We start from the raw sequence: 21,451 nt of genomic DNA on the forward strand, positions 1-21,451 counted from the left end.
ATCTAAGGAATAAAAATTTAAAATAATTTAGGACATATTTCAGTCAACAGAAGAATTGTATGAATACTAACATAAAATGTCACCTACAAAAGATCTCATGTTACCTAGATATATCTCTTGCTCCCAAAATTCTTCCTCTGACTCATGTTGCCTATTAGGGGTTGACATCGTATCTATACAAATACAAAAAAGACAAATCAATATTAAATATGTGTAAATAGAGAAAGAGAATTGGGTAGATACATGTAGACATCATCGCCATCTAAATCACATTATTCGTCAGCACTTGAACTGTTATTGGGAGATAATTGCTCTTCATCATCATTTTAGCATGTCGAATAATTGGTCGTTTCACAACTATAGGGTCAACGTCGACTCTGCATAAAGTAACCTCCTCAATTAATTCATCCACTCGAACTCCACCGACAATTTCTAGTAAATCCAATTGTTCATTTTCAACATCCTCCACTTCTGGTACATCCCATATTCGCTTATTTTAGACTACTTGAACAACTTTCCAATTGCTACCATATTTTATGTCGTTAAGGTAAAAGACTTGTTATGCTTGGATAGCAAAAATGAAAAGCTCATCAACATACCAAAAACAAGATGCGTTGATTGATTTGTATCTTAAATCTACGTGTGTCCTATTACTTTTGTTGTTATCTGTGTCAAACCATTTTCACTTGAACATAAATACACATCTTCTTTTCGCATATTTAAAATCTAATACTTTTTCTAGACACGTAGAAATTCTTATCAACACTTCCATTCCCACTGATCTCCTCGACCACCAGTACTCTACTATTTTGTGTAGCTCGATGATTATCACGATCTACAATATGAAATCGTACCTCATTAACAATACATCAATTCTAAGAGCACACCTTAGACGAAGGTCCCATTGCAAGTGAAAGAAATCATTGGAGAAATCTTCTCTCTCACGTAGTTATAGAACTTGATAATTCATTATAGTTAAAAATGATTATAAAAAATGAATCACCTCTCAACTTTCAATACCATATTTGTGTTAATGTGTACCTGAGATCTGAACCAATCGAAATTTGTGTTGATGTCTTATATGTAAGTCAGAGGCGCTTTAAGCTTCATGACGAATTAACCTCAAGTGTTGCCTAGAATCAATCATTAGAAAGTTATATCAAAGAACTTATATTAGAAGTTAGAAAATTATAAAGTTTGAAACGTACTTGCGATAATCTATTATTTCTTTACAATTGTTGAGAATTTACCAATGTGCGATATGTTTTTCCTCTATTGATAGTGTCCGTAAAGTTGACGCCCTTGCTGGTTGTATCCTCTACCTAAATAATTTGAATTCACCAAATATCTCATGATCGGGACTGTTATCATCATTTCATTAATCTCTATTGAATCTCATTTCAATTCCACTTAGATATCGCCAAAAAAATTCCATGATTCATTCATTACATATGCTTCCGTTATAGACCCCTCAGGACGTGTTTTGTTCCGTACAAATTGTTTTAATGTTTGTAAACTTCTTTCAATAGGATACATCTAACTGTAACTAACCGGACCAACCACTTTGGTTTCATATGGTAGATGAACAACAAGGTGTACCATTACATCGAAGAAGGCAGACGGGAATATTTTCTCTAACTTACAAAGTATGACTATGATGTTTGCTTGTAGTCAGTTCAAATCACTTACATGTATTGTTTTTGCACATAAATCGCGAAAGAATGCACACAATTCAACAATAGCAGTGGATACATTCTTCTGTAGGTATGCTTGAATACCAATAGGGAGCAGTCTATGAAGCAAAACATAGCAGTCGTGTGTTTTCAGCCCCGATATTTTTCCATCTTTACCATTCACACATGGTGATATATTAGACACGAATCCATTAGGAAATTTCACTTATTTCAAAGACTTACAAAACGCAATCCGTTCACTATTAGTTAATGTGTCACTGCATGTCGCTTTACAAAGTTGTTATTGACCTGTATCAAATATAAGTTCTTTCTTATCTCCAAATCTTGTAGGTCTAACCGAGCACTTGTTGTATCCTTCATTTTTCCTTCAATATTTAACAATGTGCCTACCAAGTTGTCGCATATATTTTTTTCAATATGCATTACATCCAATTTATTTCGTAATAATAGTCTGGCCAATATGGAAGTTGGAAAAAAAAAAAATACTTTTCTTAGTCTAGTTTAGAATTCGTTTTCATTTCTTATCTTGCTTCGATGGATGTTTTCTAAGGACAAGAAAGTTCAACGTATTTATTTGTTGTAAGATCTCTTCTCTATTCATTATGACTGGAGGCGGTATATATTCTTTTCCATCATGTTGCCTACTTCTACGCCAATTATGATTCTTTTAAAGATAACGTCAATGTCTTATGAATGCTATTTTCCCTTTTATCCCAAAAGACGATTTATCTTCTTTGCACATGGGACATGCTTGATAACCATTTGTACTCCTCTCAAATAAGTTACCGTACGTAGGGAAGTCATTAATAGTCTACAATAAGGTCGCATATAGTTGAAAAAACCTATTAGTAACACAATCATATGTTCGCACACAAATAGTCCATAATTCATTCAAATCTTGAATTAATGGTTGCAAGTAAACATTAATTTCCTTTCCAGGAGATTTTAAACCAGGTATGAGCAAAGACATGAAGAAGTTTGTCTCCTTCGTGCATTTTCAATGTGGTAAATTATAAGGGATTAGCACCACATACTACATACTATACGAAGTACTCATATTCTTAAACAAATTAAACTCATTTAAAGTTAATCCTAAATGAACATTTTGGGGAGTTAAAGCGAAATGGGGAAATTCACGATCAACTCACTTATCTGGATGTCGTAACACATCCTCCGTTTCAACTCACTTATCTTTATGTCATCTCATGTTAAAAGCACTTTCTTTTGATGCAAACAATCACTTTAATCTCGGTATGTAAAATGATGTAATACCTTATGTGGGATTTTTTTATCCTTGAAATTATTAACTTTGTACTGAGACTCGCCACAAACTAGGCATTGTTGTAAATCTGCAAATTCTTTCCAATACAATACACAATCATATTTGCACGCATGAATAAACTCATAACATAGGCCTAAATCATGCAATTTTTGCTTAGCTTCATAAAGGAAGTAGGTACAGTGGTGCCGCTAGAAACAATGCTTTTAAACAATTCTAAGAACATGTCAAATGATTTGTTATTCCAACCGTTTTTATGCATCAACTTCACTAAAAAGTTCAAGGATGAAAATTGCAGACAACCAGAGTATAGTTCATTACATATTTCAATCATTAAATCCTCAAATAAGTTTGTGGTATCTCTTTCTTGACCATTAGAGGACATTTGATTTTCGATCCCTTCTTCATTTGTATCTTTGCTTTCAATTGGAACTTGTAGATCGTTTATAAGATTCAATATTTCATTTTCTTCAACAACATTACACTCTATGTTAGTTTCTTCATCATTATATATTGAATAAGTTGTATGTCTTTCAAAATCTCTATATAAGTTGACTGGCTCTCTGTGATATACCCATTCACAATATAAGGGGGATATTTCATATATTAATATATGTTGCTCCACACCCTCTAATGACTCCTACATTGAATTTATATAATTCTTGTATAGGCATCTTGTTCGTCCGAAATCATTAACATGAAAGTTTACCACATCTAAAAATTGGGATACTCCTTCTCTATACTCGACCGAAAATTTATTTTTAAGTTTGATCCATTCTTTATTCATCCTTAAAAATAAATTTTTTTAACCCAACTCGTAATCTAAAACAAATTATAACCTATGTTGTGTATATAATGAATGACAGTTAACCTTTAGAGGCTTGTATATGCTCATAGAAATAAGGATAGAATTATTACAGACTTATGGATTTGTTTTCAACTGCAAATTATAGAAAACAAAACACCAAGAACAAGAAACTAAAGGAAAAAATACAAAGAAATTATGAATAAAAAGGGAGAGAAGTTTCTAAAAAGTCCATTAATCTCTTCAAAAATCCACATGAAAAAATCCAAATATGCTTTTAATTTGGGGTTTTAAAAACCATCTCTTGACGGCTATCGTGAACCGTCAAGAGAGCCGTCAAGAGTTCTTACCAAACTCCCGATGAATTATTTAAATCGTCAGGAGTTCAGTGCTAGCTTCCATTTCCTGAACTCCCGACACCTATTGTCTACCTGTCGGGAGTTTAGACCAATCTCCAGACTATATCTCCCAATGATTTTTTTGGACCAAAGACAATGTGTCCACAAGGTCGCAACCTAGTTGAATCCACAACTATGATAATATCCTCTGTATAGTCATGAGTTCCGCATGGTATACATAGGTGTTAAGAAAATGCTTTAGGATTGAAACAAGTCCACTCTGTTTAAGATGATTGTGTCAAAGGTTGTTCCTATGTTTAGGGATTAGTTACTTTGTTATTCATGTTCTATAATTGTGGAGCAAGTATAGTACTTTTTGTTAGAGGGCTGTTATGTTAAGCTTTAAATATTGTTATGTTCCTCTTTGTAATGCAGATTTTTATTGTCTTTGGCTCAATAAGCTTTATTAAATAATTCATTGCTTCAACTGTGCAATAAACGAATCCTTTGTTTTTCTCATATTAAAACAACAATTGGCATCAGAGCCTCATTCTTGAGGGATCTGTGAGTGAGTGTTTTTTGTATCATAGACATTCAAGCAAGTTCCAATTTTTCTTCAATTTCTCCACCAATGTTTGATGGAGACAACTACCACGTTTGGACAGTTCATATAAAGGCATATATGGAAGCTTTGGATATTTGGGAAGCTGTGGAAGAGGATTATGAAATTCCTGACCTCCCAAACAATCTTACCATGGCACAGATTAAATTGTAGTAGGAGAAAAAGACAAGGAAATCCAAGGCAAAGACTTTGTTTGTTTTCTGTAGTCTAATCTACTATATTCACTCGGATTATGACTCTAAAATCAACATATGAGATATGGAATTATCTCAAGTCAGAGTATGAGGGAGATGCAAGAATCAAAGGAATGCGTGTGCTAAATTTGATTCGAGAATTCAAGTTGGAGAGGATGAAGGGCACAAAATCAAAGAGTATTCTGATAGGTTATTGGGCATAACAAACCGAATCAAATTACTTGGTCTACATTTAAGGACTTAAGAATTGTTGAAAAGATTCTTGTAATAGTGCCTGAAAAATTTGAGGCATCTATTTCAGCCTTGGAAAATACCAAGGATCTAACTCAAATTACTCTTGCAGAAATTCTCAATGCTTTACAAGTATAAGAGTAAAGAATAGCTATGAGGCTAGAAGGTGTTGTTGAAGGAGCCTTGCAAGCCAAACATGAGAATGCAAGGAACAACAAGAAGAATCAAAATCTTAATGGAGAATCTTCAGTCAACAACAAAGTAGGAGTTAAAAAGAGATCCTATCCTTCATGTCAACATTGCAATAGAAAGGGTCATCCTTCTTTCAAATGCTGGAGAAGATCTGACACCAAGTGCACCAAATGTAACCAAATGGGGCATGAAGCTGTAATTTGCAGGTGCAAGAATCAATAGCAAGGTAAAGAGGCTAAGATTGTTGATCAGGAGGAGGAGGAGGATCAATTATTTATGGCTACATGTTTCGTGGGTAGTGAATCAAATGAAAGCTGGCTAATTGACAGTGGTTGTACCAATCATATGACTTATGATAAGGAATTGTTTAGAGATTTGAAGCCAACTAACATCACCAAAGTAAGAATCGGCAATGGGGATTACATCTCTGTCAAAGAAAAAGGTACTGTTGCGATTACAAGTTATACAGGTACAAAGCATATACAAGATGTTTTCTTTGTTCCCGACATTAACCATAATTTGTTGAGCGTGGGTCAACTTATTGAAAAAGGCTTTAAAGTTACTTTTGAAGATAAATATTGTTTGATTAAGGATGCAGCTAATCAGGAAATTTTCAAAGTTAAAATAAAAGGAAAGAGTTTCTCACTCAATCCTTTAGAGAAGAAGCAATCTGTTTTTCTTCTCAAGGAAGATGTCACACAGATTTGGCAAAAAAGAGTTGGACACTATCATCATCAAGGTTTGTTACAACAAGAAAAGGAGCTAGCACTTAATGTTCCCAAGCTTGGTGATGGATTTTTTTCAAGTCCACTCTGTTTTAAGATGATTGTGTCAAAGGTTGTTCCTATTTTTTGGGATTAGTTACTTTGTTATTCATGCTCTATAATTGTGGAGCAAGTATAGGACTTTTTGTTAGAGGGTTGTTATGTTAAGCGTTAAATATTGTTATGTTCCTCTTTGTAATGCAAATTTCTATTGTCTTTGGCTCAACAAATTTTACTAAATAATTCATTGCTTCAACTTTGCAATAACAGAATCCTTTATTTTTCTCATATTAGAACAACAATAAGGTACTTAGTCAATTTGGACTAACATCTCATTCAACCCAATCTAAGTAAAGTTCCACCACTAAGGTGATATCAATCCCCCATCTGCATGCAAGTCCATGCTATATGGATAATCGATTTGCACACAAATAAAACACACATCGATATGTTACAAGTCATCTTATTTTATGGCAAGCATCCACTACACCATAACTCATATCAAATCTAGCATGCTTCAATGTACTAATTTCAAGATCTACCATAAATGCTCCAACATACTATGGTTTAAACATACACATCTCAAAGACCATAAGCATTTAATCCAACAACATCAAGATATTATGAATAAATGTTCAGGATTCTCTTAAGGTAGAATTCTACTTATAGAGCAACGATAAAAACATAAATTGATCGTGCAACAAATATGTTTTCCTTGGAAAACTATTTACAAGTAATGCTAAGATTAAACATACCAACAATCAAGATTCTCTTTAGATGAAGGACTACTTACTTGATTAGTTTAATCTAAAATAACCTCATAATCTTCGAGGAATATTGGCTCGAAAATTTGGAGTTAATCCTTTTAAGCACTCCAAAATAACATACTAATGGTGAAAAGAAGAAGAACTTAATTTAAAATTGTGAAATCTAAGGAGATTTAACTCTTATTTAGGAGGGAATTTTCTCTCTAATTTGCCTCCTTTGAAATGAAGTGAATGGTTTGGAATGAAGTGATTGGTATTATTTATAGAGAGGAGAAATGATCGTTATCCTAAATTATTAGGGATCTCATAATTAAAGTAATAGATAGATTAAATATCTTTTTTGAATATGAAACTTTATCTGGAATTCCACATTTTTAATTAAGTAGAAAATCCATAACTATAATAGAAGATAGATTAGATTTACTTTTTAAATATGGAATTTTATCTGATTAGAAAATCTATATATTAATTAATTAAAAAATTCATCTTTAAAGTAGAAGATAGATTATATTTACCTTTAAAATATAACATTTTATCTAATAAGGAAATCCATATATTCATTAATTAAAAAATCCATATTTAAAATAGGAGATGAGTAATACTTTATCTAATTAGGAAGGCTACATTTTAATTAATTAAAAAACCATAATTTAATTAATTTAAGAATCTATATTCTAATTTCCATAATCTAATTTAGGAATTCCATGATCTAATTAATTTAGAAATTCGTATCATAAGTAAATTAGAAATTTCATATATAATCTAATTAAATTATCTAAATTTCAATTAAATTAGAGATTCCACAATTATATTATATCCATATTCTAATTAAATTAGAAAGTTTGTATTAGAAATTTCATAATCCAATTAATTTTGAAATTTATATTCTTATTAAATTAGAAAATCCAAAATAGACCGAATGTAACGAAGGTCATTACAAACTTCCCTCCTAGACTTTCATTCTCGAAAAATGTAGTAACTAATAACTTTAAAATTCCATAATGAAACCCGATTTATAACCGAGGGCGTTATAGGTCTTAGAAATGATGGTTGAGCCATTTCTACCTCAAGTGATGGCCCGATTCGACTTGATCGTGTCAAAATAGAGTTTTGTAAACATGTGAAGAGAGAGAACGAAAGTGTGACTTTGATCAAAGACGCGAGCCAAAAGAAAGGGTCAATACCATGTTATAAAATATCCGAGACAATGAAGGGATGTTAGGGCACGTGATGGAATGAGTTTGTAATAGAACATAATCCAAAACTCATATTTGAGTTGAGCGTTTTGGGTCCGATTTGTAATATAAAACCTATTCCGTTTCGACTATTTTCCACACAACTCTCTTTTACACCGTTTTCACGCTTCATGATCTTATTTCTATTTGTCCTCAATTCCTCATACATTCCAACACTATTTTGATTACATCTCAACCTCCCAAACAGTCCATAATTAGGAGAGTTCATATTTGTTAAATGATATGTATGCGAAATATAGAAAACTAACACACTGTAAGATAAATAATTGCTTAAGAAACCATTTAATTTTTACTGTAACATATAGAACGGAATTCATATTACGAAATCCAAATTTTCGTTCTTTTTTTTTTGGAAGAAATATAGTTCATATATATTAAATAAATAGATGATATTATAAAGAAAATAGGGTTTTAGGTTTGGGGCATTAAAGAAAAGGGAGGGGCAGAGTGTTGCACATGGTTATAGCAGGAATTAGTCTAAAGATCTACCAATGATGTTGATGGGCAATGGAAAATCAAGCCAATTAGTCATCAGTGGGCTGCTGCTTCCCAAAATAATATTCCATTAATAATTTCAATTTCCTTCCCTTTTCAAGTGCACAAATTTTGGATGCTCTATTCTTCAGAAACCGCGTCCGTTTATTTCATTTGAAAGCGAGATTGGTGTTGAATTTGAAGTCGAAGTCGCAATAATAAAAAGAAAACAACCAATTTGAACCCCAACTTCCAGAAGCTTACAAACGCCTGTGAATCATTGAACTAAATCCCACAATAAATATTTTTCACTTTTTTGTTTCTTCTGCATTGGAGTCTTCATGTGATATTTTGGGTTGGGGAGAGAATCAAGCACTTTCTCCACTTTCATATGTCTTTATCAACCAATTTTCTATTATATATTTGGAACCTCATCGAAAGTCTTATATTAATTAGATAAGAGAATGCTTATAAATACATAAGTTAAGATAACTATTTTCATTGGTATGAGATCATTTGAGAATCTTAGTTCCAACGATAGAATGGTAGTATTTATTACTTCTATTTATAAATAATATATTAATTTATTTTAGGTATGCTCATATATTATATTTTGTTTTTTTTTTAAAAAAAAAAATGGTCTAGACCTGGGTTTAGAGAATATATTCCCTAATCTCAACACCAACTTCGATCCCGTTCTGCCACGATTTTGTACATGAATTATAAATTTATAATATTATATATTAATATTAATATTGTAGATTTTATTAAGATAATTATGGATTTTTTAATTATTTAAATTTAAGACTTTATTATTTTAATTCCTTAGATATAATATCTAAAATAGAATGTTCTAATTCTTGAATTTTATTTATAAAAATTATGAGAATTTAGCATTTTAATTAAATCTTTTTAAATTGAATGTATATTATCTCTTTTGTTACCAAAATGGATAATATTTTATTTAAATGAAAGTTGTATTGAATATGTTTAAGGAATTGTTAAAAATATATATTTAATTGAAATAAAAAATTGTTTGAAAAAATGATGACGGAAAAATTTTCTGCATGAGGAACTCAATCCTTGCCGGCAAAGAAATTCGCAGGGACGGGAAATGGAATAGGGGCGGGGACGGGGTTGGGGATGGGGACGGGAAGGGCTTCCCTGTCCCCACCCTGCTCCGTGGACATCTCTAGTTGAGAACCCTCATATCGAATTTAAAATAGGATTCTCTAACTCAATTGACTTAGACTCATGAGTAATAATGCAATCTTTAATTTAAACTAATACAACCCTAAATTTTGGGAGTATATGTATATATCCTTGCTTTAGTTTATATCTATTAGTATATAAAGTTAACATTAGTAGAAACAAACTTATCAGGATGAATGTATAACTTATTAAACATATTTAAAAAAAAAAAGAAATTAAGTGGCTAATTAATATTGAAACTTGATGAATAATGCATATAATCAAAGTTGTTTAAAACGTAATTTTTTGTCGGGGAAGACAAGAAAAAAAAATCATATTTTCTCTTATGTGTGTGTTTAAAGCATAGAAGCAATTAAATTTCATAAGAGAAAGGACCAAAAATGGTATCATCACCCATGTTGTGTGTTGGGCCCACATTACGCGTTTTGTATAAAATGGGTTAATATGAGATGATAATCATGGTGGGGTCCAAATGATTAGACAAATCTACCCTTTTTTGACATCTTTTAATTCATTAAATCAACCCAATCTCCCATTTTTTAGCTGTAAACCAAACTTAATCCATCTCAAAAATAAGTTCCAAATATTTTCTTCACTAAAATTCACACAAATAAATAATAAGTTGTAATTGACGTCAACTCCTTCATTCAAATTTATAGCATCGAAAACACATAAATTAAAGATCTTAAATTGAACTTTTCTTTAATGTTAGGATGAATTTAATTGAAAATGTTGTACTTAACATTCAATTGATTTGGACAAGATAAAAAAGGGAGAGTAGAGTGCAAGAAATGATAAACAAATTGCTTAAAAGAGGAGAAGTTGTTTGTTTGTTTGTTTTGTATGTATGGTGTCCCTACCGCACATGGCCCAACATTTTTATATATATAATATAACGTAAATTGAGAGTTGAAGCATATGGTGGGTTTTGGATGTATATTATATCTAAGAAAAACAAATCTTTGTCATGGGATCTACCAAGCAAATTATCATCCTCTTACAAACATAAGTCTTGGAAATTTAATTTTTCTTCCCCACATTTGCTCTTTCGTGGGATGATGTTCTCCATAACTCAATTAAATGAATACTATGTGCAAATACATGATTCAAAGTATTCAATACTTGTGAAATTTGAGACATTCACTCATCTTTTTTTAAGGTTTACTAATTGTACAACATGATCTAAATAACTTGAACATAGTTCACCTGATTAAGATATCAAATTGTTGTTGCCAAAATATGAGTAGGGTAAAGTGTATTTGATCTTCAATGACAACAACAATGAATTTATGCAATTCAAGGAAAAATGCGATATGTAAGCGAAAGATTTGCACACCAGTGGTACTTGCCACACATGCTTCATTGCTTAAGTTAGTAGAAAAAACATTCATAGTAAGTAGAGTATTTGAATATTAAAGTTGACTTACTTCCCTAGAGCTTTACCACATATTATGTCCATTGACTTACCTCTTAGGTTTTTGAATTACATTTGGTTCTTCTTCTTCCTTTTGGAGTTGGTCCCTTCATGGACATCTTTCCCTTGTGGATTTTCGAGTCGTCGAGGCTGACCACGATGACATGGGCTTTGGCCCTGGTCATGTTTCTCTTTTGGATTACACACTTTGTCTTGGGCTTTCTCTTTTGGCCAAATTTTATTGTCTTCATCATCTTTTTATCTCTTAATGTCTTTTTTGTCCTTTGATCCAAGATAGTTTATAACATAAATCATGAATGAAAAGGTCAAAAGTTTGAATCTTCACTCTTATACGTACATAATAATTAAAACGATTGATCCGTGTGGCATTGGTATAATAAGAAAAGTAGATGGTTGTAAATGGGGGAGGATAGAAGCACAAATTTGGATTTATGGGCACATGGGGGAACAGGGAGAGAATGGCCAAGGAGAATAATTATAAGGCACAAGCAGTGATTCCCAAATGGGTTATGTTTGCAGTTAGAACAACATGGTGCGAGCTCTAATACAAATTTATTCTTCACATGTGCCACCATATTTTTAGCCCATTCCCTAACCATATATTCTTTCTTTCTATCTTTTTATATCTTCCTCTTTTCTAGTTTACTCTTTTTTTTTTTTTTTTTTTTTTTTTGGAGTTTCATTTGTCCTTTATCAACTACTTTTTACTTCTTTATTTTCTAAAAGTGTAGGTGAGTGTATTACTAATACCAAAATCCGGATAAAATAGATAACATGACTTTTCCTATAATAACAATAATGAATTTATTTGAAGAAAAGATGAACCTAATCTAAAATGAAGACTACACATTGGTGCGATCTAGTGTTATTATCTTCTTAGATGAGACTTAATTTTGGTAAAAAGAAAAAAAGTTAATGGGTGCAAAAATTAACTAAATGGTGATGTATTTTGGTACATTGCACTAATTTCTAAGGTGTGAAGATTGTCACATTACACTAAAATTCTCCCATGTTATTATCCAATATGACTGCCAACGAAATATTTCACTATTAAATGAGAACAACAAAGCTCTAGATGAAATTGGATGTTGGATAGAAGAAATCAAGTCTCTTGTAAATTGCTTTGAATGTCTTACCTTTATTCATGTTCTTAGAAATTGTGATCTTCTTGTTGATTCCATTATTAAGTCTGCTGGAGAAAAGTCATATGTTGGTTTTTGGGTGGATCATTTTCCTTATTTCCTTCGTCTGGTTGAATTAGATGTACCTTCTTGCTTTACCCTTTGAGGCATTAATAAAAATATTTTTTTATTAAAAAAAAAAAGAACTATTGATTGACCTTAAGAATGGGAATCATCACAAAATTCCAAATACAAAGAACAAATAAAAAAAAAAAAAAAGTGATTTTCACACTTTTGTGTGGAATCTCCTACTTAAAAGATCATTCATCTATTCTTAATCAAGTACGAGATTCACAAGTCAAAAACCATTTCATAAATACTAACCATGAAAACAACGGAGAAAGATTCTTTATTCTTCATTCATATCAATATACTTGAATTTGAATTAATCAAACTTTATTCAATTAAATTCATTAATAAGGTAGAGTTGATTTTAAAAATTAAGTTAGATAGACTATAAAAAAAAATAATAATAATAAAATTAACATCAATCTTACTAGCACACACCCTACTTAACAAACACAATAGAAATGTAGATAATATGACATGATAATAGTATATATATTAGACTAGACAAAAATGTCGTTCATCAATAAAGCTCAAACAAGTTACACATATACCTTCAAAATTAAGCAAATAAAAATAAAATAGCATGTATTAAAAGACTGCAAAAAAAGAAAAAAAGAAAAAGAAAAAGAAAAAAAGTGGGCCTTCCCAAATGGAAACTAGAAAATAGTTATGAAGAGAGAGAAAAAGAGATGAACGAATTTTCTAAGTTTGGGTATTTGTTTTGTAGTGAGAGCAAAATCTATTGAAATTTTAAGATCATGTGAATAAAATTTGGTGAGTTTGAATTTAACACTTGACCTATAATATATTATTCAATATTCCTCACATGCATTTGCTATCAGCCAACTGCTAACTACTGGACACACACACACACACACACAAAAATAAGAAACATTATGCTATACTAGTGGGACCCTTCTTCTCTAATGACCAAAATTGCTTGACAGTTCAATATTTGGAAAATGGCTCTCAATTTGTCACCATTTTTGTCTACAAAAACCCCCCTCTTTTCCCACTCTCACTTCAATTTACAATCACAACATTCAACTTCCCTTCTTCACTATGCCCAGACCACAACAGAGATTCCGCGGTGTCCGACAGCGCCATTGGGGCTCTTGGGTCTCCGAAATTCGCCATCCCTTATTGTAAGTCCAGTTCTAAAGATCATAAGTTTCAATTTTCACTTTAACGTGCAAATAAACTGATGTATTCAATGTTCTTGTAAATGTAGGAAAACTAGAATTTGGCTTGGTACTTTCGAGACAGCGGAAGATGCTGCGCGAGCATACGACGAAGCTGCGCGCCTTATGTGTGGACCGAGAGCACGTACCAACTTCCCTTACGATGCTTCTCTCTCTCGCTCCTCGTCTTCTCGCCTTCTCTCAGCTACTTTAACGGCTAAGCTCCACCGTTGCTACATGGCGTCTTTGCAGCTAACTAAGCAATCCTCCTCTGCTGCACGTCGCCCTCAAACTGACTTCTCCATGGCATCCGGCATTGCTCCGATCGAGCGAGTGGAAGCGGACACTACATCGACCGCGAAGAAAATCAAACTGGAGAGCGTGGATTGCGGGGAGCCGTTGATGATTGAGATATTGGATGATGATCATATACAACAAATGATCGAGGAACTGCTTGATTACGGCGGAATTGAGCTTCGTTCTGCTTCTGTTATGCAACCTCAACCCATTTCACATTGACCGTTAAGTCGTCTTCTTCAACTATAAAATTTCAACTCTAATTATATGTACAAAATATCAATTAATTTAGCTAATTTAATTAACCATTAAGGGAGAAAAAAAAAAAAAAAAAAAAAAAACTTTTGATCGTTTGAGGTCATTATTTCCTCTTGGCCAATCCAGATTTGTTTCTCTCTAGTTTGGCCAATTGAGTGGCGGCGCCCCCAATTTATTTCATGTAATATTTTCCAAACTCCTCTGCATCACATTATTATTAATATACAGTCCTTATTAGTAACTTTTTTTGCTTAAGTTTTTACAAACCATATTGGATTATAATTGAGGTAATCTCATTTAACCCATTAATCATTTCTCATTCTGGTCTTAGATACTCACATCAAAGAGAAAAAAAAATAAAAATAAAAAAGTAGTTATATATTATATTATTTATAGCTATAGTTTTTTATCTTTTTCCTGAAAAATCACTTTCAATGTGCAACAAAGTCAAACTCTGCAAATAGGTACAATGTCTATAGACTTTTTAAACATTCATTCAAATTTTGAATTAACGTAAATGTATTACCATAGGTAGGCAACTTGGTAAAAGAGCCCAGTTGTTTGAATTCTCTCTTGTTGGGTTTGTTTTATAAAATTGATAATGATATAAAATACTGTAGGTTTCTTCAAACCACGTGAAGTAAATTAAACCATATAACCTCTCCACTCTTTAGGTGGTTAGTTAAATTGTGCAATCCAATATTTTTTTTCCTATTTAGAAGATTCATATTGACTCTTCCCCTTATAACTTTTCTTTTTTTTTTTTTTTTGGTATTTTCATTGCTCTTTTCATTATGTCTTAATTTAAATGATAAAGTCATTTATCTTTACTGTAATTCAATACCTTTTGAGAAAAAAAAATATATCGCAATAATATTCTCAACTCTTAGGCGTCGTTATGTGTGTGATGATAAGGTAATCCCCTATTAATTTATCAAGACTTCGGACTTTTTCTCTGTTTTTTTCTCCATAAAAGTTAAAATTCTTGCCTACTCTATAAAGGCCTGAATATTTAAAAGGTAACAAATCATTTATCTTTGAACAAAATTATTAATCAATTCTTCACTTCTAAATTTAAGTCATGATTTTACCTTTTTTTTTTTTTTTTTTTTTTTTTTTTACTTTAATCTAAAATATCATATACTAATAGTATTGAAAGTATGACTAAAGTCTCACATGGTAATAAAAAAAAAATTTATTAATAAGAGGTTTTTTTTAGTGAAATTAAGTGCAAACTTTCAAAAGTAATAGACATGTGCTTCTTTTTATTTGAGAATGAAGGTTTAAATCTTCATACATCCATTTGTGGTACTAAGAACTTACATCTTAATTGAAGAATATATCATACTACTATAAAGATATATAAAAGTTTTGAAGTATTGATATATTATAGAGATTAGAGATCAATATCGTCATTTATTATGCTTAGTTTGAAAGTTCTTCGACGCATGATTCGACGGGTTGTTTTTTAATTATCATAAAACTAGTTCAACTCACATTAACATTTTTTTAGTGTAACAAGTGAGATATGAAATTCGGACATTTAACGTCAAGATAAAATAAATACATACCAATTACCATTGAGTTGTATTCAAACTTTGACGTTCACATTAACTATCTACTATATACAAATAAACAAACAAACAAAAAAATCAATTCCTTCTCATCCATTGTTGCATAGTTTTGTCTAAAATATCGTATTATTTAAAATTTTATTATTAATATTATTTTTCGTCGGTTCAACAATATAGGATGAGAATTCAAATATAAGAGAGTAATGTTTTATTCTAGTTTAGTAAGGCTCACATTGACTTATTTAAAATATTGTTTAATGAAAAGAACTCAAGGTTGGATATTTAAAAATACTAATAAATATCATTAGAAGATGAGGGATAATTATATTCACTTTGGTTAACTATTTCTTCTTTATTAACAACCTAAATTGAGATTTAAACTTTTCATCTCAAAGAAAGAGGTAGATATCTTAATCATTAAACTGTACTTATGTTACGTCTAAATGTTAGCGTGCAAATAAAAAAAAAACAAGAATATACATTTCTTCTTCGGTGTGTTTTTACAAAATGTCTACAATTACTTAAAAAAATGACACAAAATTTTATAAGTTAGATCAAAACATAACCAAAATATTTTTGTTGGAAGCTTTGTCAAATTCTTAATTATAACTGATAAAGTTCCAACCTATTAATGTCATATCCTTGTAGTAGTAGGAAGGCTACTGTGTTGAAAATATGGATTCATTTTTGGGCAATGTTGTGAGATATTATTTTGGACCCCACTTTATTTTATTGAATAATTGGAGTAACTTATAGGACAATGAGAAAAATGGGTTGAGATTCAGATGATATTTTTCCTAATTTATGACTATTGTGTTGATATTTTTTTCCCCATTTTTTTCAATCTTAAGGACTGAAAAAAAAAAAAAAAAAATTAGCCGTTATGGATGCAAGCTAGCTCTACCCATCATCATTAGCCATTATCATCACCCCTATTAACTTTATTTTGACAAAATGATTCTTTTACGATTAAACCTTTATTAATTTGTCACATTCAAGAAATAAAGGTTATTCAAAAATAAAATTTTAAAGACCAATTTTTGCATGATATCATGCAGTATTAACATGGTTGATGTCAAGATTCGGACCGAAGAAACATACCTACCTTTCATGTGATGCCAACAATGATTTTGTTTAAAGAGAATTAACATAACTTATAAAGGAAAAAACAAGCATAATATCACTAGGGATGTTTAAATAATCCGACAACCTGAACAATCCGGACTACTCAACCCAAAATGTAAGAGTTGAGTTGAGTTAGTTTTGATCTTGGGTTAGGCTAGGTTAAACTGTTTTTATTTTTGTTAGGTTGGGTTGGATGGTGGGTTAATTTGTGAATTTTTAATATTTTTTTTAAATTGTTATGATATTTATTTTTATTTAAAGTTTACAATAAATATCCTAGATATTTTGTATTTAGCATTTGAATTTTATGAGATTTTAGTTATTAGTTGTATGTTGTATATAAATTTACATAGTTTTAATTAAAAAGAAAAATAAGTTATAACATGACAACCCAACTCAATCCAACCCAACCCGAATTTTAAGGGTTGGGTTGGGTTGGAGACATTATTTGGATCATTTGGGTTTCCAACTCAACCGAATTTTCGAGTTGGTCCTAAAAATACCCTCAACTCAACCCAACTCAATCCATGTATATCCTTACTTTCCACATACACTCTAATATTTAAGTTATAGAATGAAAGAGTGTGGAAGCTAGTGAGTTTGAAAGTAGGATTCAAATTACCTCACTCGAGTTATAATGGTATTTTTATAGTATACTTTTACTTAGGTCTCTTCCTGTCTTCTTCAGAAATCTGACTATTAGATAGTTAAATCAAATATTTCGTGGACTCGTTGAACTGGAGCATGCTAGGTACACCCTATGTCCAGATTGAGTAGTTTTTAAAGATATGTGAAATCAATTTATCATGTAGCTTTAAACAATTTATTAAGCATGATATACAAATATTAACTCCGTCAAATTAGTGTAAATACCTATTAGACATAAAGTTGAAAGTTTAGGAAATTACTATAGAAAAAACCAGCTCTTTTCCCTTAATTTTAGATTTATCCTTTTGGTTAAAAATTACCTATAATAAACATTAAAGGGAAAGAAGACAAAACAAGAAAAAAAGAACAAAAACAAAAACCTAATTTACTCATGATTTCTTATATAACGGATATTTGTTTTTTATATGTGTTTATATAGTGAATTTTGAATTGATTTTTTATCCCACTAGTTCTCATATAAGATATTTAATATATGTTTCCTTATATTTAACTTTTCACTAAGCTTTTATTCCATATTAATCTATTTTTATTTTTCAAAATCACATTAAAATAGTTCTTAAGGGACCGGGCCTCCAATTAGGCTTCAACTATTAAAATCGTTCTTTGTTATAATTAATACTATTTTATAATTCTCAACTAGTTACAGTCAACACTATTTTAATATTAGGATCCAAACAATATAATAACAACCCACTAGGATCTCTTCCAAAACAATCAACCAAATAATCGTTCTCCGATACACCACAAATAAATCACCAAATAATCACCAAACAATCAACCAACAATGGATAGCAATAAACCACAAAATTTTGGAAGACTAAAGACAAAGAGCACGCACAAATTATACGTGGAAAATCCCTTCAATGTGAAGAGTAAAAATCATGGGAACTATGAGAAGTCTGCCCTTGTCAACTTCTCTTATTATGATAAAATTGAGGGAAAAAAATCCAAATCAGTCATACAAAGGTTCACTACCTACCAATACTTTCATACATAAAAGATGAACACTTGAGAGATAAAAATAATGAAAACCACCCAGTTTTATATATTCTATTCGGCAGTAATTATAGACAAACTAGAGCTTTAAACAACGTTGTAACCATTCAAAATGAGACCTTATGTGTTCCGAACAGGCTTACCAAATTTCAGCATAATCCAACAGTTCAAACTCTTGCATTCGACAACTTTGTGGAAGTTGTCATTGAAAAATCGAACTACTGTCTTTCTCTCTGATTTTCTACTTATTTTTCACTCTTTTTTTCTTTAGGTCATCCCCATATCACATAAAAGAAAACCTAGAGCTTTCAAGATGAGCCAATCTAAAAAATTAGCCACAATTAGAATCACAAAACGCAAGTTTAAAATAAAGTCTTGCTTGTGCAACAAGTGGGTTGGACACCCACAACAATCTCCCTCTCCAGCCCAACACGAGGAAGACTCAATCACATCTATGATCACTTGAACCTCATCTTGGTAAGCTTACTATAAAGCTTAATATTTCTTCCCAGAACTACCTTAATTAACATATCTGCATAGTTCTTATCGGTGTGGATTTTCTTCATATTCAACCATTTTCTTCGTAACCAATGGTATCTAATGTCATTGTGTTTAGTACGAACATGATACATTGAATTCTTGCACAAATCCATAGTACTCTAACTATCACAAAATATTACATACTCTCCTTGCTTCAAATCCAACACTTGAAGGAACCTTTTAAGCCATAACATCTTCTTGCTTGCTTCCACTGATATAATATACTATGCCTCAGTTGTGGACACTGCTACATATTTTTATAGCTTCAATCGCCATGAAATGGCTCCTCCTGAAAATGTAAACTCATAACCTGAGGTAAACTTTTTGTTATCAAGATCACCTACCATGTCTGCATCAGTATAACCTTCAAGCATAGGTTTGCCATCTCCATAACACAAACTCAATTGGAGGTGACCTACAAGTATTTGAAGATCCACTCCACTGTTTTTCAGTAAGTCTTACCTAAATTGGATAGAAAACGACTCACTAGACTGACTATTGTGTAATATCAGGTCCAGTACACACCATAGCATACATCAAAGAAGCAACAACAAAAGAATAATTAATGGAGGACATAACTTCTTTCTCTTTCTCTGTAGTAGGGCAAGCTTTTTTACTTAGCTTAAAGTGACTTGTTAACGCTATACTAATAGACTTAACATTCTTCATATTAAATCTTTCCAACACTTGTTCAATATACTTCTTCTGGGATAACCACAATTTTCTAGCTTTTTTGTCACGAGAAATATCCATACCTAAGATTTGCTTTGCAGGATCCAAATCTTTCATGTCAAATGATTTGGACAAGTCTTTCTTCAAATTTTGAATCATATCTATATCTTGTCCAACTATCAATATATCATCTACATATAAAAGAAGAATGATAAAGTTTCCTACAGGAAACATTCTAAAATACAGACGAATCAGCTGTAGTTCGTTTATAATCATTGCTTATCATAAACGAATCAGATTTCTTGTACCTGTTGAATTTTATGTCCTAAAACTCGTAGTTTGTAAATTGATAAACATATTCTGTTTTGTTTTTCAATAAAATTGTTATTGAAATTGTAATCTTGAATCTAATAAACTAAGGTCCTGAGGCTATTTAATGTAGACTTGAACTTTATGTGATGACATAAAACATTGATCAAGTTCGAGTATATAGCCTAAAATGGTCTATAGTATAGGGATAAGGTTGGGCGCCTTGTTCTGAGGACACTATGGATGCGACCTACTTTGTAGTTAGTACAAACGATGTGATCCTAAATCGTTTATATAAAGATAGTGAGTGGGGGCATCCTATGCAATGAGTTTGTATAAGACTGGACTACGACTTAGTCACTTTTGCTTTATAACACCGTTTACTATATAAAACTGACTAATTCAGATTTGATGACCTAGGTAACTCGATCTCAATCCTGAGCTAACTATGAATTCCTGTTTATTCGAGATTATCCTTAGATCTGCATGGGTAAGAGCAGCTCAACAGCGCTGGCTCAATAAGCCTCCCATTTCAGGGTTAAGACCGGGTAAATAACTGGGGACATATGGTGCAAGACGGACTTTACTTCTACCCATTTCTAGTGGTAGTAGATAGGTTGTTCCCTTAAGTGCTGACTTCGGAATTAGAACAAGGGGCCCCACCCTCTTACTAGGCTGAGAGGGGCTCGATTTGTTGGTTGAACCACAAATCAATTGTTCTTTAGAGATTCAGTGGGACTGAAGAAACAAGAAGTGTTCTCAAGGGTAAAACGGTATTTTGACCCAGCCAAGACCACAAACAACCTGTGAAAGATTGACTTACTAGTTATGGTTATATCAGATGGACAGAAATATATCTACAGTGAGAGGAGTGCAACTACGGGACTTCAGTGGAATGACCCGTTAGTTAACAAATGTTGATTAATTAGGTTAAAGAGTTTTACCGGTTAATCTCGGATTGTTGGAGCCCATGATCTGTAGGTCCATTAGGTCCCCCTTGCTAGCTCATATGGATTAAACTTAGAACAGTATGTTGGATTAATTCGAATTGTTCGAATTAGAAAAAGGGATTAAAACCGACAAGTATATGCGATATCGCTATCGGTTTTTTGTATGACACTCTATATTCAAATGTGATTTGAATTTTGAAAATATGAATGCAGATTCATGTTCGAGAGGTCAAAATTAGTCAAGATGGTCAAAACTGTAAAAAGTCAAAGGGTTGACTTTTCGCTAGGGAAAGTCAAAGTTTGACTTTGACCAAATGAAAAAAAACCATTTTGCCCTTGACTAGAATTAGTAGAATTATCCAACATT

At 31.6% G+C, this 21,451-nt stretch overlaps 1 protein-coding gene across 1 annotated transcript; it reads left to right on the plus strand.

Moving 5' to 3' along the window:
- Positions 1 to 13,482: 13,482 nt before the first annotated feature.
- LOC120076419 (ethylene-responsive transcription factor ERF003-like) lies at positions 13,483 to 14,490 on the plus strand. The gene is made up of 2 exons (XM_039030240.2): positions 13,483 to 13,658; positions 13,745 to 14,490. Exons 1-2 carry the CDS (start codon positions 13,576 to 13,578, stop codon positions 14,211 to 14,213), a joined length of 552 nt encoding a protein of 183 aa, XP_038886168.1. The 5' UTR covers positions 13,483 to 13,575; the 3' UTR covers positions 14,214 to 14,490.
- The last annotated feature ends 6,961 nt before the right edge of the window (positions 14,491 to 21,451 follow it).

The sequence above is a fragment of the Benincasa hispida genome, chromosome 4, assembly GCF_027475165.1.
Source record: "Benincasa hispida cultivar pf3 chromosome 4, pf3_genome.v1.1, whole genome shotgun sequence".
NCBI classification, from domain to species: Eukaryota; Viridiplantae; Streptophyta; class Magnoliopsida; order Cucurbitales; family Cucurbitaceae; genus Benincasa; species Benincasa hispida.